The 25,655-nt window shown below is 47.7% G+C and overlaps 1 protein-coding gene across 1 annotated transcript; it reads right to left on the bottom strand.

Moving 5' to 3' along the window:
* Positions 1-3,390: 3,390 nt before the first annotated feature.
* Positions 3,391-22,204, bottom strand: FAM115A (family with sequence similarity 115, member A). Its single transcript, XM_006861197.1, has 8 exons — positions 21,585-22,204; positions 12,530-13,524; positions 11,972-12,069; positions 10,641-10,854; positions 10,192-10,431; positions 9,016-9,353; positions 6,771-7,021; positions 3,391-3,510 (listed from the first exon to the last, which is right to left on the bottom strand). Exons 1-8 carry the CDS (start codon positions 22,202-22,204, stop codon positions 3,501-3,503), a joined length of 2,766 nt encoding a protein of 921 aa, XP_006861259.1. The 3' UTR covers positions 3,391-3,500.
* Between the last annotated feature and the right edge of the window lie 3,451 nt (positions 22,205-25,655).

Consider the following 25,655-nt stretch of genomic DNA (forward strand, 5'->3'; position numbering starts at 1 on the left):
TGTGGCAGCAATGTTGGGCATGTTCTTCCATGTGTGGTATTGTCACAGATCTCAACGCTGACCAGTGTTGACAGTTTGTAAAAGTGAATTTATTCAAATATTTGGACAATTCAAGGAAACACAATTTTAGTACCTATATGTACATATTCCAAAAGTTATTGACGCTGAATTCATATATAGTTCAGAAGGAGTGGGTAATTGTTTAAGACTAAACATTTTCAATCATTCCAATGAATAGGCCGGTAGGAAAGCTTATAGCCAACCCTGTGGTTTCTCTAACTAGGGACAGATACCATAGGCCTTCCGGGGGAAGGTGCATCTAAAGCCCTATTGGTTGTTGTGAAGTGCTGTTCAGTGGGTTCCCACTAATAGGGTCCCTATCTAGTGTTTCCAAGGAGTGGCTGGTGGGTTTGAACCGCCGACTTTACAGTTCAAACTGACCTTGCAGTCCAGTGAATTATCCTGCAGTGCCACACCAGGACTCCAAAGTCCTGCTGGTCATTCATTAATTCAACAAATACTGGAAACCTACTAAATCACTAGGTACCTGGGGCAGAGGGGGCAGGCTGTTTCCTTGGAAGGAAAGCCTGTAAAAACAAAAGAAGGTCAAGTGTGTTTTGATAGTTGGAAGAGATTTAGTGAGGTTAAAACTAGGGTGATGCGCAGATTTGATGACTCTGGACCTATCAGGTGGGTCCCAACCCAAGGGTCTGTTCAGCCATAACAAGGGTCTTGGTTGGACTGCATCTTAGTCAAGAAACCACTGAATAATTTTTATTTCTGTTTATTAAAAATTGTTTTCAAAGTAATACATGCACAAGGTAAAAAAAATTAAATAGTACAGGACGTGAAATGAAAAGCACGGTTTGCCACACCACTCTTTAACTCTAGTCCTACCCCCTAGAGGCAAAGTTTCTTAACAATTCCTAGTTTTACATCTCCTGGCTACTAATTTCCTAACTTTAAATAATGTGTTTGAGCAATTAATTTCTTGGCTATCAGCTCTCTACAATCTTTAATAATAATTCCACATTACAAAAGATAGGGATTTAATTTACACACTTCCCATCTTTCCTCAACACCTCCTTTCCCAAATTTTAATAGATACGCCATTAATTTTTTCTAATACTTGGGTTGGTTTAATTGATAACTTTGAACAGTGTACTCATCCTCGACTTCTTGTTCCATTACTGTCGACCTCGTCTCTTCATTCCAATTTTGAAGGTAAGAGCAGCCCTAGTCTTCCTTCTATTTCTTTCCATAACGAACTCTCAACCTATTTCTGCTTTCTTTTGTCAGCATTAAGCACTTTGACATTATGCTCTGAACTGAAGAGGAGAAACCTTTTATTCTTTTTCGATAGGATGTTCCAAACAGTAATATCACTTAATAGTATCTCCATTATCGTGACTATGTAAATACTATTTACTGTACTCTTAGCTGTTGTTGTTAAGTGTTATCTAATCTGCTCCCACTCACAGCATCGGTAGAGAGTTTCTGATGAGTGGTTGGTGGGTGTGAAGCGCTGACCTTGTGGTTAGCAGCTCAGTGCTTATCCTACAGCACCACACCAGGACTCGGAAAGCCTAGTAAAGGGATTGTTGTTGTACAGCAACCCTGTACGAGGTTTCCGAGGCTGTAAATCTTTATGGAAGCAGAAAGCCTCATCTTTCTTCTGCGGAACAGCTGGTAGTCTCGAACTGCTGACCTTGAGGTTCGCAGCCTGATTCGTAACCACTATGCTATCAGAGCTCCTTAGTAAAGGGATAGAGGCCTGGATATACTCTCCCTACACATTCAATGCCCTAATGGCTGGCACTTGAAGAAGGTACCTACCGTGAATGTCAGATCAAGTCTCTTCTTAGGCTCCATGAGTAACTCGAAGTCATGCTTCATTTTATCTTGCCTCATATTTACATATGAATTTCTTGAAATATTTTGTCTTGTCTTCTTTGTTGTTGGTTGAAGAATATGTGACTTCTGCATTCCCTAGCAATCCATGATACTCTTTCTGATGAAGGACGCATTTTCTTCCCAGACAGTCCAAGGGTGTCCCCTCTCCATCTGTGATGGGTCTATTGGATGACTTCTGCTCTAGAACAAGGCTTTAGACCTGAGCGCCGTTGTCTTCTGGATCTTCATGCCTTCCTTTTTTCTGGTTATCTTCCTCATTTTGCTGGAGAATTTCCTCATGGTATTTTCTCAGCAAGGATGTAAAGGAGGTAATTTTCTGAAATGTGGCATGCCAGAAAATGTATTTATTTTGACTTTACTCTTGATAGTTTGGTATGCTATGGAATTCTGAGTACAGAAATTTTTCCCGTCAAACATCTGAAGCCACAGCAACACTGATTTTTGACATTCAGTACCAGGGGAGGAATGGGCTGCCAATCTATTTCTCATCCCTTTTTAATTGAGGTAATTTTGGTGACATTTTTGTTTTAAATCTCTCTCTCTTTCTGGACACTTGCAGTATCTTCATTCTATCCTTGAAGTTTCAAAATTTCAAAGATTGTATCTAGATGTAGATTTTATTACATTTTTTTCAAGTTGAAGATTTATGTCATTTTGTTCTTTAATCATTTCCTTTTCTAGGAAATCCTAACAGACATTGATCACTGCTGCCTTTTTCCATTCTTCGTATTTTCTATTTCTTTTAGTTCTACGTCTTGGGACCTTCCCTAGATATAGATTCCCAGTCTGTCTATTGAAAATTTGGGCAGAGCCTAATTTACTTTCATAGGGTTCTTATTCTCAGGGCTTTTCCTTTTCATTTCACAAATGCATTTCTAATGTCTCTGAAGATAAGTTTGCATTTTAAAGTTATCTTTTTCTGGATTAACTATGTTTCCTCTAGAGTTTATCATAGACTCCAAAATTCTAATTCTGTGTGGTTATTTTCATTACATCCACTCCCATGTCTGAGAATTTCTGGTTGCCTATTCACCTTTAAGAATCACTGACGCTTTTGATTTTTGGAGGTGACTGGTGTGTGTTCCTCTGACATTGTATGGTTAGTTGTGTTCCCAGTAAGCACTGGACACATGAACAAAGGTCTCAACTGTCAATAGAAAATTAACGGAGAGACCTGGGGGATCCCTAATTTCACAAAAAGGTTAATTAGATTCTGCAGCACCTATCCTACCTCAGGAGCAGCATCCAACGTCTTTATTACCAAACAATACCAATTTGACTGGCACCCAAAGCAGGCTGCCTATAAGGTACACAAGAGTGGGGGTAGAGTCGGGTGGGGGACACAGTCACAAGTGACATCCTTCTTTAGTGTGTAGGACTTAAATACCCAGCCAGGGCTCTTTGGGGTGATAATGTTCAGATGAGCTTATATTCTGGCTGACAGGAAGCTCTTGTCCTTCTCCCATCATCACGCAGCATCCACTTCCTCTCTTCGAGAAATGGGTTGAGATCTTCTTCACGTCTATCCAAATCCCTTCTGTTTTCTTTGCGGAGATGTATCCATTCGCTTTTGAATTTCTTCAATTTCAATGGGGCCTGGGGAAGGAGGGGAGGTAAACTTACATGTTCAGTCCATCATCTTACATCGGAAGTCCTACTGGCAGCTCTTAGACAGGGACACAGTGGGGATAGGGTTAGTTTTAAAAGGTCCCCATCTACACTGCTGAAATTAAATGAGGAGGGCCAGGATGGTTGAGGGTCTAATTTCCTGTCTGAGAACATGCAGTGTTGGGACTTTATCACGTCAAGCACTTTACCAAATGGCCCATCATTCAAAATCCAACAAACCAACAGAATACTCTCGTGGTGCCCTCGGGAGCATGACCGAGACTCCGGTGATGGTAAAAGGCCCACGCCAGCACAGTCTGGGAGGACACACTTTAGGGGCCCACCTCAACTTCTTCCTCAGGACTCAAGTTTGGGATTAAAAAAAAGGTATTTTTTGCTCCGATAAAATTAGATGAGGGGTAATAAGAAAGTAAGCAAAGCTCTGGCAAATAGGGGCATCCAGATCCGTTTTGCTTTCTGGCTGATTTCTTCATTTATTTGGTGGTTCAAAGAACAGTAGTTAAGGACACACATCTTCTAATACAGCCCCTGGTCCAAATCCCTGCTCTACCACTTATTAGCAATGCAACCTTAGGCAATTGACTTCATCTTGATAAACTTCTGCTTTTTCATTCATAAAATGGGATAATAATAGTTTTATGATCAAGGTTAAATTAAGCATTCTATGTAAAGAGCCCAGTACAATACCGGGTAGATACTAGACACTCCAGAATTATAAGCACGTGTTTAAACTGCTGAAGTCTCTGGGTGTCATAAAAGGATGACATACTCAGCTGCTAACTGAAAGGCTGGAGGTTCAAGCCCACCCAGACGCTACTCTGACGGACAGTTTAAGGATCTCCTCCTAAAAAACCAGGGAATTTTCACCACCCTATGGAACGCAGGTATACTCTGACACACATAAAGTTGCTGAGTTGTAGTTCGCTCGCTGGTAACTGGCATTACATTTTAAATGTGGGATGAATAGCCAACACTTGCTTTCTTTGAACACACTCTCTGTTCAAAGCACCAAGACAATGGACACTCATGAAACAAGGGAAAATAATTCTAGCTTTCAGAAAAGAAAAACAGTGAGAGGAATCTAAAGAAAGACATGATCGAATTCGAACCTTATTGCGTATTGTTGATATTGGTTAAGTGTTGTCAAGTCGGTTCCGACTCAGAGCGACCCTGCATAGGGTTGCTGAGGCTGTAAATCTTTGCGAGAGCAGAAAGCCTTATCTTTCCCCCACTGAGCAGCTGATGGGCTCGAACTGCTAACCTTATGGTTCACAGTCCAGTGCTTATCCTACAGAGCCACCACAGTCCCTCAATTCCCAATAAAGCAAATAAAATTTTCTAGTAATTTAGTAAAAAGAAGTGAGCTAAAGGAAAATTGCTTGGGTGCACACAACCTAAATCTCAGAGAATCTACTTGAGTTCCTGCTACAAAGAACTGGGATGGTTCCGAATCAGCTGTGAAGATGGTCATTCAATAGAGGTAGGCCCATTACCAAACTGGTGAGCAACTCTCGACGGTGATCAATTTTCCGTGATCAGCAACTATGAGCATCTTCACAGACTGGATGTGTACTCTCTGCTAAGAACAAACACCTACTTTGGGCTAGTCAAGTGACGCATAGCGACTCGGTAATTGGGTTTCTGAAGTTGTAAATCTTTATGGGAGCAGGGCGCCTCATCTTTCTCCCGCAAAACCACTGGTAGTTTCAAACTGCTGACCTTGAGGTTAGCAGCCCGACTTGTAACCACTACGCTATCAGAGTTCCTTGTTGTTGTTGTGAAGTGCTGTTGAGTCAGTTCCAACCCATAGCAACCCTGTATAGGGTTTCCAAGGAGCGGATGGTGAGCTTGAACCACCGACCTTGTAGTTCAAATGGCTTTGCAGTCCGATGCGTTAGCCAACAGCGACGCACCAGGGCTCCAGAACTCCTTAAAATGTGGGATGGAATAGTTTTGATTTCAATTGCATAGGAAAATGCCATTTGACAGTGAAGTCTAGCTCTCCCATGCCAGCGACTTGGATGTGAATTGCAACAGCTGACCGTTGCTCAACGCCTACTCACTGCCAGGGTCTACATCACTTTAAGAGGTACTACGGAATTGAATGGCCAAACCTCATCTCTCATACTTCAGACATATTGTCAGGAGGGACCAGTCACTGGAGAAGGACATCATGTTTGATAAGGTGGACGGTCAGAGAAAATGAGGAAGACCCCCAGTGAGATGGATTGGCCAAGTGCCAGCATCGATGGACTCAAGCGTGGCAATAGTAGTGAGGTTGGCCTAAGATTGGGGCAGTGTTTTGTTCTGTTGTGCATAAGGTCGCTATGGGTCGGTGCTGACTCGATGGCACCTAACAACGACAGAATTGATCGTCACAATAACCCTGTGGAGTCATTTCCCATTTTACAGGTGAAGCAACTGAGTTTTAGCGAAGTTACGGATCTTGCCCAGGCTCACAAAACGACTAGGAGAAAGAACCAGGATTTGGACACAGAGTCTGCTAGCAGCAATAGTGGCCATGGCCCGAAGTGATGTGAAGGGAACGGGAGAGGAAGCTCGTTGCTCTGTGGACCCGCGGACAGTGGACCCTTCTGGATGCCCTTCCACTGTGCGCTCCACAAGCCTCTGCAGGGTTATGTGTCAGTCTTTGGGCCGCCCTGTGAGATAGGGGTGTTACTCCCATTCCACACACAGGACATGGGAATACTGAGGTAAAATGACTTTCTCCAGAGCTAACACTGGGCTCTCTTTCATATGCCAGTCTATGTGCCATTCTCTGAAAGCCACCCAAACTCCAGACACTTGAGTCATCAGGGAGCTGCCAGGGTATTCGGGAGAATTTGTGTTCCCATTGGCTTTACGGTCAGGTTTTGGGAACCAATGACCAGAGAGAATGTTCAAGTTGTGGGGATGAGGACCATCCTCCACTGGGGCACCAAGGCTGGTATGGAAGCAAGTGCCAGAGCCATTTTCACGTTGGGGCCAGTCCAGGGCCAGGGGTCTGTAGGGTGAGAGCAGAGGGCCAGGACTCTAGGATACACACAGTGATTCCTGAGACCCCCAATGCCACCTAACCCACTTCCTGGAGGCAGACCAGGGAGCACGATCTGGGGCAATGAGCTAGAGCACAAGGCCAGAACCCTGGGAGACGGAACAGAGGTGTGACCCCATCTCTGTCTGCCTCCCGGACCTCTCTACCTGCCACCTCGCTGGGCACTCCTTACATCTGGGTGAGGAGGTACAATTTCATAATATTTTCCTTCCACTCGGGCAGGTAGGCCAGACTGGTTGCCACTTCCTTCTGAATGGGCCAGGCCCAGGCCTCAAAGAAAGGCACCAGATTCTTCTGCACTTGGTGGGAGAACATCTTGACCCACAGGTTCATCTTGTCGACGTTGTCTGTGGGCAGGTTGGTCTGGTTCCTGTACTCAGTGAAGAGGCGGATGAATGGCTCCCAACCAAAGGCCTCTTGTAGCTGCAGGGAGAAGACGTGAGGGACACAGGGTGAGATACCGGGATGCATTTAACCTTAGACAGATTCACACCTATGCTATCACCATTGTCTCAACCACATCTTGCCTGCTGGCCCAGGTCTCTCTCCCCCACATGCTCACCTTAGGAAGGACCTCCGGGCTAACAGAGATTGGATCAAAGTAGGTGCTCAAAAATGATGACTTTGGTAACCATCACAAGGACTGTGAGAAGTACTTACACCAATACCATGATTACCAGACTACCAGAGCAGTCTCCAGAGATTACAAAAGAATCTGAAATTGGCAGAAGTGGAGAAAACTTCATCCCTCAAAGTTAAACCCCAACACTTAAGAAACTGCCACCTTATCCTGCTGTAACAAAATCCCCCTCAATCCTAGGTCTGTGTCAGCTGACAAGGGTACTAAGATGGCCCTGGGGGTGACTACAGCAGGTAGCAGGTGTTGGCTGCCGTTGATCCAGTCTGGGTCTAATGTGACCTCACGCACCAGGGTATGGGATTGTTGGGATCCGGAGGGTTTTCACTGGCTGGTTTCCAGAGGTAAATCCTCAGGTCTTTCTTTTGAGTCCTGCCGAGTCTGGAAGCTCCCCTGAAACCTGCTCATTGTCATAGCAACATGCAAGCTTCCAATCACAGATGGGCACTGGCCAGGAATTGAATGCAGTCTGGTAGCGTAGTGGTTACGAATCGGGCTGCTAACCCCAAGGTCAGCAGTTCGAAACTACCAGCTGTTCCGCAGGAGAAAGATGAGGCTTTCTGCTCCCATAAAGATTCACAGCCTCAGAAACCCTATGCAGGGTCGCTATGAGTTGGAACTAACTCCATGGTACTTTACAACGACAACGCCTATATACGTAGTCTACGGAGCTAGAGACAAGAGTCAGTTACAATTGGAGCAGAGGTATCCATCCTGGGCCCAGGGAAGTAGCCCAAGCGAGCCAGGGTTAGGAGCTTCAGCGGACCCCTAGGACAGTCTCAATCTTCCTTCACAGAGAAAGAAGTCCCTGACTGTAGCCGTGCTAAGGGTGAGAGCAAACTGGAGAATCCCAGGCCTTGTGATGCTGGAGGCAGCGGATGAGCAAGTGGAAGGTTCAGATGGGCCATACTGCAGACTCCGGGCTCCAGACTCCACAGTGATGAAGCTGGGATGGGGGCTGTAGCATGGGCAGGCCATGCAAGACAAAGACACAGCCTTTGTCTGGGCCAGTGCAGAGCCTTGGACTATCTCTGGGAGATGGAAACTGAGGCCCAGCCAAGTCACAGGAGATGTGATGCTGGTCAGGGCTCATGAGGGATGGGTTTGGTTGTGGCTGGCTCTTAAGGGGCTCTGCTTGGCCTCAGGCACACCTGACTCAGTCTGACACCATAACCGTAATTACGGTAGAACTTGGGCCTCCACTCTTTGGATCTTTCTTGGTGATTTTCTCTCTCTCTGTCTCTCTTCCAAACCCTGGGGTGGAGGGTGGGACTAAACCAACAAGCTTGTGTTAAGAGTTACACAGAGCTAAGCAGAGTGGTGGGAGTCCTGGTGTGCTGCTGTGGGTTAATGTGCCAGACTGCAAAGCCGTTTGAACTGCAAGGTCAGTGGTTCAAGCTCACTAGCTGCTCCTCGGAAACCCTATACAGGGTCACTATGGGTCAGAACCAACTTCACGGCACTAAACGACAGCAACAAGCAGAGTGGTGACCTCTGTGGCTCTGTCGGATCAGCACTGGACTGCTAACCACTAGGTTGGTGGTTCAAACCCACCTAACCATGGAAGACAATCATGGTGATCTGCTTCCATGAAGCTCCCAGCCAAGAACACCCTGTTGTACTCAGTAACACATGGGGTGCCCTGAGTCAGAATTAGCCTGGGGGCAATGGGTTTGGTTGATAGGATTTGATAGGTCTCTCTCCACACCAGGGTCTCCCGTGGCTGATGGGGCCTAGATCTCACAGTCCAATGCTGCCCTGGCTCTCTCTCGCCCAGTACCTGGAGGTATGTTTCCAGGGCCGTCCAGGCATTCCAATTCTTTATATTGGGGCCCTTGCTCAGGTAGATTCTGACCCTCTTCTCCCGGACGGGGGGCCACAAGGCGATGTTGGCGCGGCCCCGCGGGATGCCCAGGACCGTCTCGTGGACGTACACACACCACAGGTTGCAGGTGGCCTCGGTGGTGTGTGGCGGGAACTCCCACTCCTGCCGCTGCTGGTTGCGGCCCAGCTCGTGCACCGGGCCCCACAGCCCCTTGGTCCGGATGAGCTTCTCACTGATGAGTTCCTGCACCGACTCCAGGTGGCACATGATGGGGTACCCTGCGTGCATCCAGCCTGGGGGTGGGGGAGACAGGTCAGGGCACTCCCACCCAGGCCTCCCCGGGGCTTCCAGCAGCCATGCAGACCCTCTGGCCCCTCTCTGACCAACAAGGGTGACTATGTGGAGTGTGCAGGCTGCCAGAGGACTGAGCCTGAGCGCCACATTGGCCAGAGGGCCGTCCACATGACTGTAAATGCAGTACTCTGATAAGTGGCCATCACATTTATCATGCTCTGACCAGCCAGGTGGGCCAAGAAAGCCAGGGTCTGCAGGAACACCTGAGGGTCTCCTCTAATTTCTACGCTCCCTCATGTTTTAGACTGCTCAGCACCTCATGCGGACCTCTATCCTGGTCTTCTCAGAGCTGCTGGATTCCCAGCATGCACTGTCGTGCTCTGTTCTTAGGGTTCTCAGTGGATGACTGTGTAGCCCAGACACGGAAGGTTCTGCACAGCTCAGCTCCGTGAACAAGCCCTTCTGTGGGCATTTCCTTCTTAAACAGAAGTTTCTACCTTTCCCATTTGAATAGCAAGGGCTACATCTGCTATGGTTTTTACATGGGTGCTCAATACCCGGCTGTGGGCTAATGGGAGGTCCTCGGGCGGCTTCATGGGGTCATCATGAGCACCCACTCACATGGCATGGACCAAGGGTCCCCACAGGGCACCCACTAACATGGTGTGGACTAAGGATCCCCACAGGGCACCCAGCAACATGGTGTGGACCAAGGGTTCCCACGGGGCACCCACCCACATGACATGGACCAAGGGTCCTATGGGGCACCCACCCACATGGCATGGACCAAAAGAAGGCCCTTTGGCAGCATGCATGGGGTCCCCCAGGGGCACCTACCCACGGAGATCTGCACATCAGCGACGATCCTCTGGGGTAGGCGTAGGGGGAAGGGCTCAGCGCCCAGTCTGGCCACCGCAGCCATCACCTCATCCCAGAGGCGCAGAAGGGGCTCGGGGTTCTCCAGGGTGCGCAGGTTAACGGTCGGCAAGGTCAGGATAATGTTGTCAGTGGCCAGCTCCCCCCAGGGTCCTGGGTTCTCCTGGATGCACCTCTTCCACTCCTCCAGGGATGTCTCCCCTAGAACAGAGTCCCCAGAATGAAACTCACTTCCGCAGGCCCTCGGGGCAAACACTTGGCCTAGACCTCAGGAAAGTGCTGGAGTCCCGGTCACCGCGGCCCTCCTCACTGCCCTCCTTTCTCTCCAGGAGTGTGGTTGGGTCTTCATCTCCTAGGAAACCCACCACACTTCTTCTCCCCCCACACAAACAGCCCCCAGTTCTTCTCACCCAGCTTGTAGTAGGGAGCGTGCACAGCTCCCTTGATGGTGATCGGAACAGGGCCCAGCTTGCAGCTCTGAGGCACAATGACGTAGAGCAGACCTCCCCAGAGGCACGTGATGGACTTGGTTGGCTTGTCCAGGCAGCAGCGGTTGATGATGAGGGGTGCACGGAAGAGCTTGCTGGCCCTGGTCAGGTCGTCTGTGTGGCAGCCGATCTGGATCTGAGAGAAGAGCGCCCATCAGGTGAAGGAGTGGAGTCACCAGGGGCTGTGCGGTGGAGGGAGAGCCCAGAGGTGGGCACCTAGGAGGGTCAGGGTGCTCCCCACATGGGTGTATGTGATGGAAGCGGGCACCCAGGAGTTAGGGAGGCCCGTGTGTGTGTGTGTATATGGGTGGAGGTGGGCATCGGGAGGTAAGCACAAGGGAGAGTCAGGGACCACCTATTTCATGGGCCAGGTTGGGACTTGGGGAACTCTATTAGTCCATGTGAACACTGTGCTAAAGATTCTGCGTCAGAAGCTATACAGGGGTCCCTAGAAGACACTCAAGTAAGGGCTCCAGGTGCCACTCCTGAGGTGAATCCCCAGGAGGGGAGATCTGACGGGGTCCTCCGGTGTCTCTGCGGCAGCAGAATCCTAGATGCCTATTCTGTTATAGTGCCTCTGGATCGGGGAGTGGGCCTTGTTGGTGTCTGGTGTTGTCTGGGAGAAGGTCCAGCGGAGGCTATGGGGGTGGAGAGTAGGTTCTCTTCCCCCTTCCTAGAGAATACAAGCACAGAGAAGCCCCTAACATTCTAAAGACACCTAGAAGGAACCGAGTAGATAGAACTGTGATTTACCAGTGTGTGTACTTATGTATGTGTCTGTGGATGCGGAGGTGTGTGCATGGGAGAATCCCCTTCTCCAGTAACACCTACAATATGGCTCTGACGATACACGAAGGGTGTGTATGTGTGGGTGTGAACTGGGCTGGGGAAGGAGACGGAGACAGAGACCTGAGACTCACAGTGGGAGACACAGAGGGGCCTGGGAGCTGGCCGGATGAGGGAGCGCCTGCAGGAACTAGAGGGCTTTACGTGGGTCGCTCTGACTCCTCACGCGGGGACCCACGTCACAGGCAGAAGACTCAAAGCCGGACGAGGACCCGGACCGGTGTCCTCACTAACCCCGTGTCACACCAATGGGCACGTCCGCACCTCCGTTGTCTAGGCTGGGAAGTGGGGCTAGAAGGCCTGCCTTATGTTTCCTGCAGAGGTTTTCTGTAGCTCTGAGAAACTAGCAGATGGGAAACCAGGGCAGCTGCGCGCCAGGTGTCTTGGCGCGGTGGGCGTGGCCTTACCTTGAGGTCTGCGGAGGCCGCGGACTCCGGCAGGGAGACCTCTATGATTTGCCTGGCCGGGATGTAGAGACCGGTGCTCATCCAGCAGTACCTGGTGCCTGCCAAGAGCATGTGCAGTGCAGGGTTAGCGCAAACACCTAAGTTCTGGGAAAGGATGGAGGCCCGAGTCCACCCAGAAGACAGAGCTGGTGATCAACTTCTGAAAAAGCAGCCGTGGGAAAGTCTGTGGAGCAGGGCTCTGCTCCACACATACGTGGCAAACATGAGTAAGCACCAACTTCATGGCAAGTTTTGTTTGGTTTTCCTAAAGCACAGGAGTGGAGAGCTCTTTACCTGCATTATCACAGCCTCTCGGGACCTGTGTCCATCTCTAGTCTCCTTCCCACGCGGCCCTGCCGCAGTCCCCCGCCCCCAACATTACCAAGGGCCCAGTCCTGTCTTTCTGAAGGATGGCAAGGAATGGGAATGGCTTCAGAGACCATCAGATCCCCAAACTGGTCTACTGCGGTGACCACTCCCCTCACCCCCGATGCCAAGTCCCCACCCCGAATCGCACACCTGGGTTGGTGCAGTTGACCTCCACGGTGATGGGGGACTCGGAGGGGCGTAGGTAAGGACTGCTGTAGACGTCTTCGATTTCTGGAACCAACAGGGAGAGGTCGCTCCCCGAGTGGGCCAAGCCGGTGGCCAGGGAGAGCATGGCACCCCGGCAGCAGTCGTTGATGACGGGGTTCTCTCGGGTGGCCACGGGCAGGCGGTACCGGCTGAGCAGCTTCCTCAGGAGCCGGTGTACCGACGTGTACGCGGGGATCTCCTCAGCAGGGATCTGCAGGAAGGCTGCGCCATCGGGGCCCAGTTTGGCCAGCCAGCCCTTCTCCACATTGCCGCGTTTCCGGCCCATGATGACCTGGAACTCGGCCAGGGTGGAACGGAAGTGGTAGGTCCTGATGCCCGCTTTCGGGGTGCGGAAGGGTCCGGGGTTCAGGCTCTGGCTGGTGATGCTGATGCCAAAGGGGTTGAGGAGGAGGTTTCCCGGGAAACGGGCTAGAGGGGACACGCCCGGGTTCTTGAAGGCCCACCACCAGGCCTGGGCCCCCACGAAGAGACCCCCGCCCTCGGCCACGAACTCCTGCAGCTCCTTGACGCCCACATCGCTCACGGGCTCGAAGCAGTAGACGCTGGCATCGCTGGTCAGCTGGGGCTCCACGCAGGTGTCGATGCCCCCCACCGCCAGCAGGTTGCTCATGGTCCGCAGTTCCGTCTGCACCACGATCTTGCCCCTGCGGCCCGCGTCCAGCCAGCGCACGGCATTGAGCAGGAAGGGGCCCAATTTGCTGACCGAGAAGAGCACCTTGTGGCCGGTCACCACCACGCGGCCCCGACCGTAGCGGGCGGCCGCGATGACACAGCCATGGTAGGAGTCCAGCCCCAGCGGGAAGGCCAGCGCTCCATGCACCAGCAGCTGGGATGGGAAGCAGTCTGAGTTGGTGATGTCCAGCTCCGAGATCCCATGCAGGAGCTCCTCCCTGTCCTCGGAGAGGTCGTCCTCACAGCTGCTGGAAGAGACAGTTCTCCCGGTCACAGCAGTGCCTGGGCACAGAGCCCTCAGGACAGGGCAGCCCTGTGCCAAGGAAACTTTGTGGCTTGGTTAAGCACTCAACTACTAGCCAGAAAGTTGGCAGTTTGAAACTATTCACAGGTGCTTCTGAAGAGAGGTCACATGATCTCCTGAAAGGGCTTGAAAACCCTGGGGGGCAGTTCTACTCAGAGTCAGAATCTACTTGATGGCAAATCAGGACCAACATGTGAGCTTCACTGTTGTTATTAGGGGTTGTTAGGTCAGTCCTCCGAGGAGCGACTCCTGAGTTCAAACTGCTGACCTTGTGATTCAAACCCACCTTTCCTTCCAGTGCTTATCCTACAGTGCCACACCAAGATTCCTGAGCTTCATTTGTTGTTGTTGTTGTTAGGTGCCATCGAGTCGGTACCGACTCATAGTGACCTTATTATGCACAGCAGAACCAAACACTGCCCGATCCTGGGCCAACCTCACTACTGTTGCCACAATGCTTGAGTCCATCGATGCTGCCAGTGGCCAATCTATCTCATTGGGGGTATTCCTCTTTTTCTCTGACCCTCCACCTTACCAAACATGATATACTTCTCCAACGACTGGTCCCTCCTGACAATATGTCCGAAGGATGAGAGACAAAGTTTGGCCATCCTGGCCTCCAAGGAGCACTCTGGCTGAGCTTCATTAGGAGTATATTTTTAGACCTTGTACAGCAGCTGACCTCCCTAAGCATAGACACTTATGGAGGATGGGGGCAGGACATTGATGGTTGCAGAGAGCGGCTTGGCTTCCGCTGTTTGACACGTTCCCAGCAGGAAGAGAAACATCATGCAAAGCAGGTGATTCTCAGAAGCTAGCCTCTATCTTCCCTTCAAGTTAACTATGAATTCACTTGTAAAAATATATAATATTGCCATATTCAGAGCTTTTACTGTGAGCTCTACAAACCTTGGGAAAAAACAATGATCTCAACTTCAGTAGCCTGAGTTCAAAGAGAATTGTATAAGCAACTCCCTTTCACAGAAAACCTAAGTACAAAGTAACTGCATTTATGAAATCACAAAAGCAGACAGCAAACTAAAGTCAAGCTGACCGACCCCTATAGACCTCACCACAATCAGTCACCAGCCAGAATTCACAAACCCCTATATACAAGCACCTGCGTAAATAGGCAGAAAATAATGAACTTAAGTGAAGGGTAGTTTTAACTTGATAATCTACATTCCCTGCAGCAATTAGCCAGGTTGGGCTTTATGCCACATAATTTCAAAAGAAAGAAACATAAAAATACTGTTATCGAGCAATTTAATGACTACTTTGTTGTTGTTGTTGTTATGTGCCGTGTAGTCGGTTCCGACTCATAGCGACCCTACACAGGGTTTCCGAGGCTGTAAATCTTTACAGGAGCAGACCGCCTCATCTTTCTCCTGTGGAACTACTGGTAGTTTCGAACTGCTGACCTTGCGGCTCACAGCCCGATTCGTAACCACTATGCTACCAGAGCTCCTTAATATTAGAAAAATAAATAAGTAGATGTTAGTAATACTTTTACTATGAAAATAGTAGTACATTATGTAGGATAGAAGATTGATAATTAGTTAGTAGAAATAATAAGGTAGTGCAAGCATTGATGATTAATAGAAACTTATGTTACTAAGAAAATGTAATCAGTAGTCTGATAAGTAGAAATGATTTGTGTAAAGTTTGACTTAATCTTTTAGTGGAAACAAGAAGAAACAGTGTATCACATACTGGGAAAGGAGATGAAAGTCAGTTTGAACATCACAGAAATATTTTTGTCAAAGTTGTCTAATGACCAGGTGTAAGAATGTTGTGATAAACTGTGTGATAATTCAAGGAAAGATCAAAGTGTCAATTCATTATGTATTGTGTGATTTTAAGTATAAAAATAAAGACTTGCTGAGCCGGGCCAGAAGAAGAAGGAGAGAGAAAAAGACAGAGAAAGAGAGCCCCATCAGCCAACTAAGCAGAGGCTCTTGATTGCTTTCATCTAGACCGACTCCGCGTCTCCTCCTGTGTCCCACAACCCCGCGAGAGCTGGACTCCTGCAGATGGTTACCCTCAGAGTAAAAATTCTTCACATGAAAGCAAAACTCATTACCATCAAGTGGATTCCAACTCATAGTGACCTCCAGGGCATGACACAACTGCTTCAGAAGGTTCCCAAGACTGCAGTCTTGATGGCTACCACCACACCTCTGTCAGTTTGCTGTACTGGGGTGGCTTGCATGCTTGTAATATTAGCAGCCATGCCACTGGAATTTCAAATTCCAGCAGGGCCACCCGTGGTGGACAGGATTCAGTGGAGCTTCCAGACTAAGACAAACACCAAAGAAGAATCTGGAGCTCTACTTCTGAAAAAAGTGACCAGTGAGAACCTGATGAATAACGCAGAAAAGTCTGATCTATTGCCAGAAAATGAGCCCTAAAGACCATTAAATATATGACTGAGGAAGAGCTACCTCTTCAAAATAGAGTCCACCCTAGTGACATGGGTGGAGAAAGCTTCAGGATCTTCATTTGTAGGTGTGGAGTGATTCAAAATGAGAAGAAACAGGTGCAAACATCCATTAATAATCAGAACATGGAGTATACAAAGTATGGATCTAGCAAAAATGGAAGTCGTCAAAAATTAAATGGAACACATAAGATTGCTATCCGAGGGATTAGTGAACAGAAATGGGCTGGGATTGGGCATTTTGAATAGGACGATCATATTGTTTACTGTGCCGGGAACAACACAATGAAGAGGAATGGTGTCGTCTTCATCAAAAAGACAAGTACAACACTGTCAGCAACAGGACACTAGCTATACACCTACAAGGAAGACCAGTCAATACAACTGTTCTTCAAATTCACACATCAAATACTTCCAAAGATAAGGAAATCGAAGAGTTTTACCAACTTTCGTCATTTGAAATGGATCTGACATGCAATCAAATGGCACTGAAAGTTACTGGTGATTAGAATGCAATCGTGGAAAACAAGAGAGAGATAGGCAGTGCCTATCTTACAAGACCACCAGCATTCCAAAATGACTAGAGTATTGTTGTTAAGTGCTGTTGCTGTCGAATTGGTTCCAACTTACAAGGACTCTGTCTAAGGATTCCGAGGAGTGCTGGAAGGTTTGAACCACTAAGCTTGCAGATAGCAGTCCAGTGCTTACCTTACAGTGCCATACCAGGACTCCAAAACTTCTCTGTCGTCTTTGTTGCTATGTGCCATGGAGTCGGTTCTGACTCATAGTGACCCTGCACAGGGTTTCTGAGGCTATAAATCCTTATGGGAGCAGAAAGCCCCATCGTTCTCCCATGGAACAGCTGGTAGTTTTGAACTGCAGACCTTGCAGTCCACCGCCCAATTTGTAACCATTACGTTACTAGAGCTCCCATTAAATAACTGGGTTGATGTTGTTGTGTGATGCGAAGTCAGTTCTGACTCATAGTGAAGGTGTGTAAGGTTTCCAAAGCTGTAAATCTTTACAGGAGTAATAAATGACTGGGTAGACTTATGTAAACATGAGATGCTTGTGGCCCACTAAGGGGATCAATCAGATTGCTTGTTAATAATGTAAAGAAGTTACATTGGTCCCTTCTGGGGTGCTACCATGCAGATAAGGTGTGTGGAACACTAACAAAGGGGTTGGTTAGTTTTGCTGTCCTGCTGGGTTTAAAACGAGCCATCTCAGAGGCAGAAATGGGGATCTTGTTACCCTGATGAAAGAAGAGCCACGAGTGAAGTCATTCTTTGGGCCCAAGATTGGTGTGGGGACTGCTCACTCCAATAGACAAAGAACTGGGCCAGCAGGGAGAGATGACAAGAAACAGTGGTGGAGAGCTGGGAGCAGCAGCAGGGGCAGAGCCATGAGGCTGGTGTGAGAAGGAGCAGTGGGCTTCCCAACAAGCTGAGGGTCTTCTGGCAGGAGGCTTAATGGAATGCATTGCCCACAGGGGTGGCAGGTGGGGAACTCGATTGGCCCAATGAGACAGAGTTGAGTCCCTTTGGGCCAAGGCTAACAGGAAGAGTGGAGTGCCTTTGGACATTCATCAGTAGTGCTAAAGGAGCTTTGTAACACTAACCCAAGCTGGGCAGATGTCTAAGGGCTAAGAGAGATCAAGACCTTGGTGTGCCTGCAGGCACTGTTGAGAAGAGACTCTCCTGACTGAAAAACTATAGCCTGAGTATTTCGGATCCTGGATTGTAACCTAATAAACATAAACTAGGTTACACTTTCCTAATAAATCCCATAATCCCGAGTATTTCTGATTCTGGATTGTAACCTGAGTATTGCAGGAGTTCAGTGTGGCCATCGCAATGAATCTTCAGCCCCAGTGGAGAAACAGAGTTCTGTGGGAGGGATGGTGATGTCAGAATTGGTAAAAAGGTTGGGGACAGAGTCATAGCTGACGTCCACTTCATACGAATCAGCTTTAGGCTGATCCGCTCCTCTTCCACGAAGTTAGAGATGGTCACACAGAAGTTAGAGAAGGTCACTGTATTGTTGCAGTAAATACAGTTCCTGGCTCTGTCTTCTGAAGGATAAGGAAATCAAAATGCTCTTTTAGCACGTGGACCCTAAATACCAACCACCATTGTAAGAAATGGCTAAATCCATCAGGTCTGGGAGAAGAAAACCCACAAAATCTGTCACTGAGTCCATTCCATCTCATATAAGGGAAGTTTGTTGTTTCAGAAATTAGGAACAGACTGAAAAAACTGATGGGGTGTGTCAATGGACCCAGGAGCCAGCTTAGTGGGGCTTTTGTGGGCCAATTCTGGACACTGAGATCTTCACAAATTACTGACTTCAAGTAAATTCCAACACATTTGATTAAAAAAAAAAAAAGAACTCATGAGTACTGATCCATGATAAGAAAACCAACAAAATTTAAATCAAATACAAAGAAAGCCAGTGTTTGGGGAATTGGGAGGTCAACCACTTTGGAGAGAAGCCTTTTAGCCCACTTCCACAAAAAGTGTGGTAAGCACTAGATTCTCAGGTTACTACGGGAACACAAGGCAGGAGAGTTATACTAGAATGTGAGAGGGAGAAGGTTTCTGGAGAAGAGTCTTGATGGGAAGAGGTGTGTGGCGAAGGTAATGAAAGAATCGCTTTCGAACCTTCTTTGTAAATATTGTCTCAGGCTAGTTCCTCAATGCATGCTAGAACCTCAGGGTAGAAGGTGGTTGGGGAACTGGGTACCCATAGGGTTTCAATTGATAGCGCCATAGGTCTAATTCGTTAAAAAGCTACAAGTGCAACAGGAAGTGTTTTGTTCTGTTGTGTTTCGGGTCCCTATGAGTCGGAACCTACTCGACAACACCCAACAACACCAACAGCATAATAGGAACATCTGGCAAGCCCCAATTCCACTAAAAGATCAAGGTTAACATGGATAACAGGACAAATTGACCTCGACTGTACCACCTGACCAGTCCCTGTAGATAGACATCATGCTTGACACAGTGGAGGGTCAGCTAAAAAGACGAAGACCCCCAACGAGATGGATTGGCACAGTGGCAGCCACAATGGACTCAAGTGTAGCAATGATTGTGAGGTTGGCATAGGACTGGGCAGGGTTTTGTTCTGTTGTGCATAAGGTCACTATGATTCAGTACCGACTCTATGACATCTACCATCAACAAAGACCTCCTGATTGGATATGCTGTGAAAGACAGTGTCTCCTATGTGAGATTCTTCCCAAAAATGTGTGAACTGAGAATCATCATGAGAACCAACTAGACAAATCCAAATCGAGGGACAGCCCTCAAAACAGCTGGACTGGATGCTTCAAAAATGTTAATGACCTGAAAAATAAATAAGCTGGGAACTATTTTAGTTCAAGTAGACTGAAAAACATAGTACTGTTATTAGGTGGTTATTGCTGTTGAGTTGGTTCCAATTCATAGCAACCCTGTATAGGGTTCATGAGCTGGGCTGCAAAGTCATTTGCATCACAAGGTCGGTGGTTCAAGCTCACCAGTCACTCTTTGGAAACCCTATACAGAGTTGCTATGGGTCAGAACCGACTTGACAGCACTTAACAATAACATAGGGTATCTGAGGAGTAGCTGGTGGGTTTGAACCGCTGATCCTGACACCAAGACTCCGATATTATGTTAGATCCTATATTAAAAAAAAATTATAAAATACATTGTTGGGATATTCAGGGACTTTTGCATATGGACATCAGATAATTGTATGCATTATATCAATTCTAAAGGTCTTGAGTAGGATAAATATATTGTGGTCATGTGGAAGGATATCCTTGCTTTTAGGAGACACATGGTGAATATTTAAAAGTGAAGTGTCATGAAGTCAACATGTTACTCACAAAAGTCTAAGCCAAACAATCTGTGTGGATGTGTGTTTAGAAAACATATGAGGCAAAATTTCAATTGCTCGTGAATCTAACTGAAGGATATGGTGACTATTGTCTGGCACTCACACCTTTCCTGTAAGTGTGATTTAAAAATGGTAGCTGGGAAAAAATAAAGATAAATGCTAGAGGATTAGACAAATTATATATAACTCCTAAATCACAGGAAGGGAAAAAGAAACTCAAGTAAATGAACAAAAGACAAACGAAGGAAAATTTTAGAGGAGGCAACAGAAAACATCACACAAGATGTTAGCAATGAACACAAACAAATCAATTTCCCCAGTTATATAAAGAGATTATTTCTCCATGTAAATAACAGAGACTTTGATTGGGGGTGTGGGAATCAAATTTGTGCTAAGAGATGCATCTTAAAAAAATTTAATGAAATGGATGTAGAATACAAGGATCAGCAAAGAAAACATAAAAAGTGTAGTAATTATAGTGTTGGAGTCCTGATGTGGAGCTCCGTGTTAATGTGCTGGACTGAAATGTCAGTGGTTCAAGCTCACCAGCCGCTATTCAGAAACCCTATACAGGGTTGCTATGACTCTGAACTGACTCAATGGCACTTAACAACAACAATTATAATATTAGATAAAATAGAGTTCAAAGGGGAAAGAAAGGATTTTATATTGGTGCTGTAGGATCAGTACTAGACTGTGAACCACAAGGTAGGAAGTTCAAATCCATCATCTGCTCCTTGGAAATCATATATAGGGTCGCTATGGGTCAGAATTGACTTGACGGCACTTAACAACAACAAAATATACAAACGCTAAAAATGAGCTTTTATAAATATAAGATATAACTTTGAAATGGAAAAAAAAAGTCAAATTCAACTTCAAATTCACATTGGAGAATGAAACACTTTTTAAAAATGTAATTCTCTTATTTTAGATATGTGAGTTCCATATAAAAACGACTAGTTGTTCTTGTTAAGTGCCATATAGTCAGTTCTGACTCATAGCGATGCTGTATAGATTTCCAAAGAGTGACTGGTGGGTTTGAACTATTGACCTTTCAGTTAACAGTCCAGTGCTTATCTTTCGATGGGAAAATCTGCTGCAAAATACCTCTTGGAAGTGATAAAAGCAAAGATGTCACTTAGAGGACTAAGACAACTCTAAACCAAGTCATGGTATTTTCAGTCACTTCATAGGCGTCTGAAAGCTGGATAATGAATACAGAGAGTTAATGCCTCTGAATTACAATGCTGGTGAAGAATAATGAGTATGCCATGGAGAGCCAGAAGAATAAGCAAATCTATCTTGGAAGAAGAACATCCAGAATGTTCCTAGACATAAGGAAGGCAAGACTTTGTCTCACTTACTTTGGTCATGTCATCTGGAGGGATCAGTCCCTGGAGAAGGACATTATGCTTGGAAAAGTAGAGGGTCAGTGAAAAAGAGGAAGACCTTTAACAAGATGGATGAACACAGTGATTTCAACAATGGGCTCAAACACAGAACAATTGTGAAGAAGGACCAGGCAGTGTTTCATTCTGTTGTACATGGGGTCGCTGTGACTTGACAGCACCTAACAACTGTTGATGATTTAGGATGAATCTGTGTCTAGTGTCAAATAACTTGGGAGAAAGCTGAATGTGAGGCAGCTCCCCATTGGCTCATAGACTCACCTCACCAAGACAGGCGTCTTGGGCATCTTCTTAGAGACCTTGAAGAAACTTGTGTCTCCCTTGTTATCGGTGAAGTACACGCCAGCTACACTGGTGACAAGGTTCCCGGGGAAGGTGAATAGGACTCTCTCATCATCGCCCTGGCTGGCCCAGTCCCAGGCTTGGCCCCCGATGAGCAAGCCCCCTCCCCGCTTCACAAATTGGACCAGTTTCTCAGTCATGGTCTCATTGTAAGCGTCAATACAATAAACCCCCAGGGAATCTTTGACTTCCGGCTCTATTTTGGACTCCACATTGGAGCCCTCGAGGATTTTAGCCAAAGGTGCCAGGGATGGGTGAATCCCAATGGGGGATCCTGGGGAGGTACACAGCCAGCCCACCACATTGAGGAGAAAAGGTGTCAGCTGGGCCTCCACCAGGTAGTCTTCGTGGGACACCACCACCAGACGGCCCCGACCATAGGAGGAGGCAGCAATGAGCACCTGGCCCACATCATTCATCATCACCGGGAAGGCGGCCTCTCCAATGAGAAGTAGTTCACAGGGAATGGCATCTTCGGGGACATCCCAGCTCGTCACCCCACTCATGAGGGCCTCAAAGGCAGCAGTTGGAGTCGCCATGGTTCTACAGCTTCTGTAGAGGGAAACAGAGACCGCGAGTCAACACTACCCAAGGGTGTCTGCAACGCAGGGAAGCCCTCGGTGCCCATGCCCTGTATTTCCATCTCAGAAGGTAAGAATGAAGGGGGGGCAATATGCTCCCCTCTCACACGCCTGTCAGGTTATTGTACTGATGTGCTTTGCATGTTGCTGACATGCTGGAAACTAAGCTACCAGTGTTTCAAACACCAGCAGGATCACCCATGGTGGAAAGGTTTCAGCAGAGCTTCCAGAGAATGACCAGAATGGAACACAGAGACCCGAAGTGAGCACGCACTGTTGGCAAAATGGCACTGATAGATTGGTTCAACACAGGGTTGCCGCAAGCCTTCTATCTTTAAATACTGCAGTATCTGCCAAGCACGATAGAAGAAAGTATGCACGTCTGTACATTACACAAACACACACACATTTCTTTGCAATCATGTGGCTAAGACAAAAGCATTTAAGTGAGTGCATAATAGGGAATTCTCACAAAATAATAATAAAACAAAAAAAACCTAACCTAGTGTTAGTCTTTGCAAACACTGGATTAAATACTTAATGATTCTGATTTCTCAGTTTTCAGAATCAGGAGTCCAAACCCTATTCTTCCCAGTCTTGACTGGGCTCCCAGTCAAGTCCAAGCAAAAGGTAGGAGGAGATGGTGTAGGAACCTCCTTCTAGCCTTTTTCCTCTCAAGAACCCTGGCCTTGGTGAGTCTATGTCACACATCCCAATGAACTGGACCAACAATAACACCTATGTGGATACCAACTCTCACAGCATTTAGCTTCCAAGCACTTTTGCAGGCCCTCAAGGCTCCTGGCCCATGACCAGGCCTATGGCTGACCTGAGTCTGGTGTCAAGCCCACCACTTTTAGCTGGCCTCTAAAACTCAAGAAGGAAGCCTGGCTGTGCAGAGGTTAGGCACTGGGCCACTAACTGAAAGGATGGAATTTCAAACACATCCATGAGAAGGAAGACACGGTGATCTGCTCGGGTAATGATGGGAGTCCAGGTGTGGTGCTGTAGGACAAGCACTCGGCCAAAAGGTAGGTTTGAATCGCAAGGCCAGTGGTTCAAACTCATCAGTGACTCCTTGGAAACCCTAGAATACCTAGTGGGCCAGTTCTGCTAGCTCCGTGGGTCACTGTGAGTCCGAATGAACTTGATGGCACACAAGTTGTTTCCCCACATACTCAGTCCTGTCAGGCAAGAGACATAAATGCAGTGTTGCCGCTGCTAGGCAGGTGTGTCTACCTTGGAGAAGGGCTGAGAAGCACAGCCGGTGAGAACCTGTCCCATCCCTGCTCCTCTGAGATGATCACAGGATCACGTTGCCTCCACTGGTGCTCACTGCCAAATGGCAGAAGCCCTGTTACTGGCCCTCGTCCCATGGCCTCCAGGCACATAGCTGTAACCTAGTTCAGGTCCTTAGACATCGCCAGGACTCAAGCAATACTGCTTTGTCTTACCTTCCCCCGGACGGTGGTGGTGGGGAACCCAGTGCTTCCACTTGGCTCGTGGGGAACAGCTGAGCGCTTGTCCAGGTATTTAAGGTCGAAGCCAGTTGTGTCAAGTTCCAGCCTCAGCTCCTGCCACCTCCCTCCCTGTAGCTCCCTATGCACTTGAGCCCTTTGCCCAGCCCACCCATGCCAGCTTTTGTTTTAGATTCTCCTTCCCTCTCCCATGTCTTCCCATCTGTCTGCCCCACAGTGCTTGGAGAAGCTACACAAAGAAGAGGACAGAAGACAGGCCAATTGGCTTGTGAGAACACTCTCAATCTCCCTAGGAGCCAAGCAAATGGGGACATGAGGGTGGACCATACAGTGAAGGAAGAAGAGGAGGAGAGAAGGAGCCGAGAATAAGGACTGATGGGCTCCAATGTGGGAGAGGTCACACTTCTGCTGGGAGGACTGGGAATCACCTTGGACTTAGATTCAGCAGTCCCTCTTCTAATAACCTTTCTAGGGAAACAAAGTTGTTCTGGTGTGGTGTTAGAGGATCTGCACTGGGTTACTAAGCACAAAGCTGGAGGTTCAAACTCATCAGCTTCTACTTGGAAACCTTATGCAGGTTCAGAACTGACTCAACAGCACTTAACAACAAGGACACAAAAGCCACCATGATAGAGATCTATGCACAGGGTGTCTGCTACTACATGGAACTAGACCTGGAAGTAGGTGAATTGAACTAACTAGGCAGGGAGGTAGATGAGTTGAACAAGCTAGGCACAGAAGTAGATGAGCTGAACGAACCAGACGTGGAAGCAGATGAGCTAATCACCCAGATGTGGAGGCAGATGAGCTGAACGAACCAGACACGAAAGTAGATAAGCTAATGACCCAGGCGGGGGAGGTAGATGAGCTGAATAAGAGCCTAAGTGCTGTGATGATAAGGAATGGCACCCCATGTTTCCCAGGATGGCTGGCTCTCAGGATATATTATCTCTGGCCCCAACCCACACCTTTCCAACGCCACAATCCTCCAGAAACCCTATGGTACCTGCCTCTTTGTAGCACAGCCCAAGCTGTGCGCCACCCACACCCAAGAAGCTGCCAGCATAGCACTCCTTTCTGGGAGGGGGTGCCCACACCTGGGGGGCAGGGCTCACACTGAATCTTGGGACAAGTGACATTCTGGAGCCTGAGCATCAAGGAAACAACAAAAAGGAGGGATTCTGCAAGTACCTGGTTCCTGAGCTGGGCTGGGTGCACCCTAGGCCCCTTCTCTCCTTCTATGCACATGAGACTGCAGTTTCAGTCTTCATCAGATCAGTGCTGGGAGGAAAGTGTATAGTCTGATAACTCGCATTCTAGAAGATTCTGTAACTATGAAGAGGACAATGAAGTCCTGGTGTGGCGCTGTGGGTTAATACGCTGGACTGCAAAGTCACTTTGAAGTGCAAAGTCGGCGGTTTAAGCTCACCAGCTGCTCCTGTACAGGGTCGCTGTGGGTCAGAATCAACTTGATGGCACTTAACAACAATGAGAAAAGATGAGCGAAATCTGTTTTGCATCCCCCTTAGAAGAATGTACTAGATAGATGAGTATTTTCAGTGAAAATTTCAACTCACTAGTATGTAGGACATGAACTCACTTTTGCATGGACAGTGGTCACAATTAACAGGGGGGTGGTGGTAGTAGTATTGTGTTCACACCAGGAATCTTGGTGCAGCACTGTAGGATAAGCATTGGACTGCTAGCCACAAGGTTGACAGTTCAAATCTACCAGCTGCTCCTTGGAAACCGTAGACAAGGTCGCTATGAGTCGGGACTGCCTTGACAGCACTTCACAACAACCACAACTGTTGTTACCCATCATCTCCAGGTTAATTCAACCCATGCCAACAAGTTGATTCCAAGTCATGGTGGTCCTGTAGGGCAAAGGAGCTCTGGTAGCGTAGTGGTTACAAATCGGGCTGCGAACC

The sequence above is a fragment of the Chrysochloris asiatica genome, unplaced genomic scaffold (genome assembly GCF_000296735.1).
Source record: "Chrysochloris asiatica unplaced genomic scaffold, ChrAsi1.0 scaffold00041, whole genome shotgun sequence".
Classification (NCBI taxonomy): Eukaryota; Metazoa; Chordata; class Mammalia; order Afrosoricida; family Chrysochloridae; genus Chrysochloris; species Chrysochloris asiatica.

Bases quoted from the DNA above. Each gene is read 5' to 3' on its own strand.
- FAM115A (XM_006861197.1), bottom strand. From the start codon at position 22,204: ATGGCGACTCCAACTGCTGCCTTTGAGGCCCTCATGAGTGGGGTGACG. The intron at 12,070-12,529 runs GTGTGCGATTCG...TGCTCTTGGCAG, and splicing joins GGTCAACTGCACCAACCCAG to GCACCAGGTACTGCTGGATG. The intron at 10,855-11,971 runs GTAAGGCCACGC...CTCTTCTCTCAG, and splicing joins CGGCCTCCGCAGACCTCAAG to ATCCAGATCGGCTGCCACAC.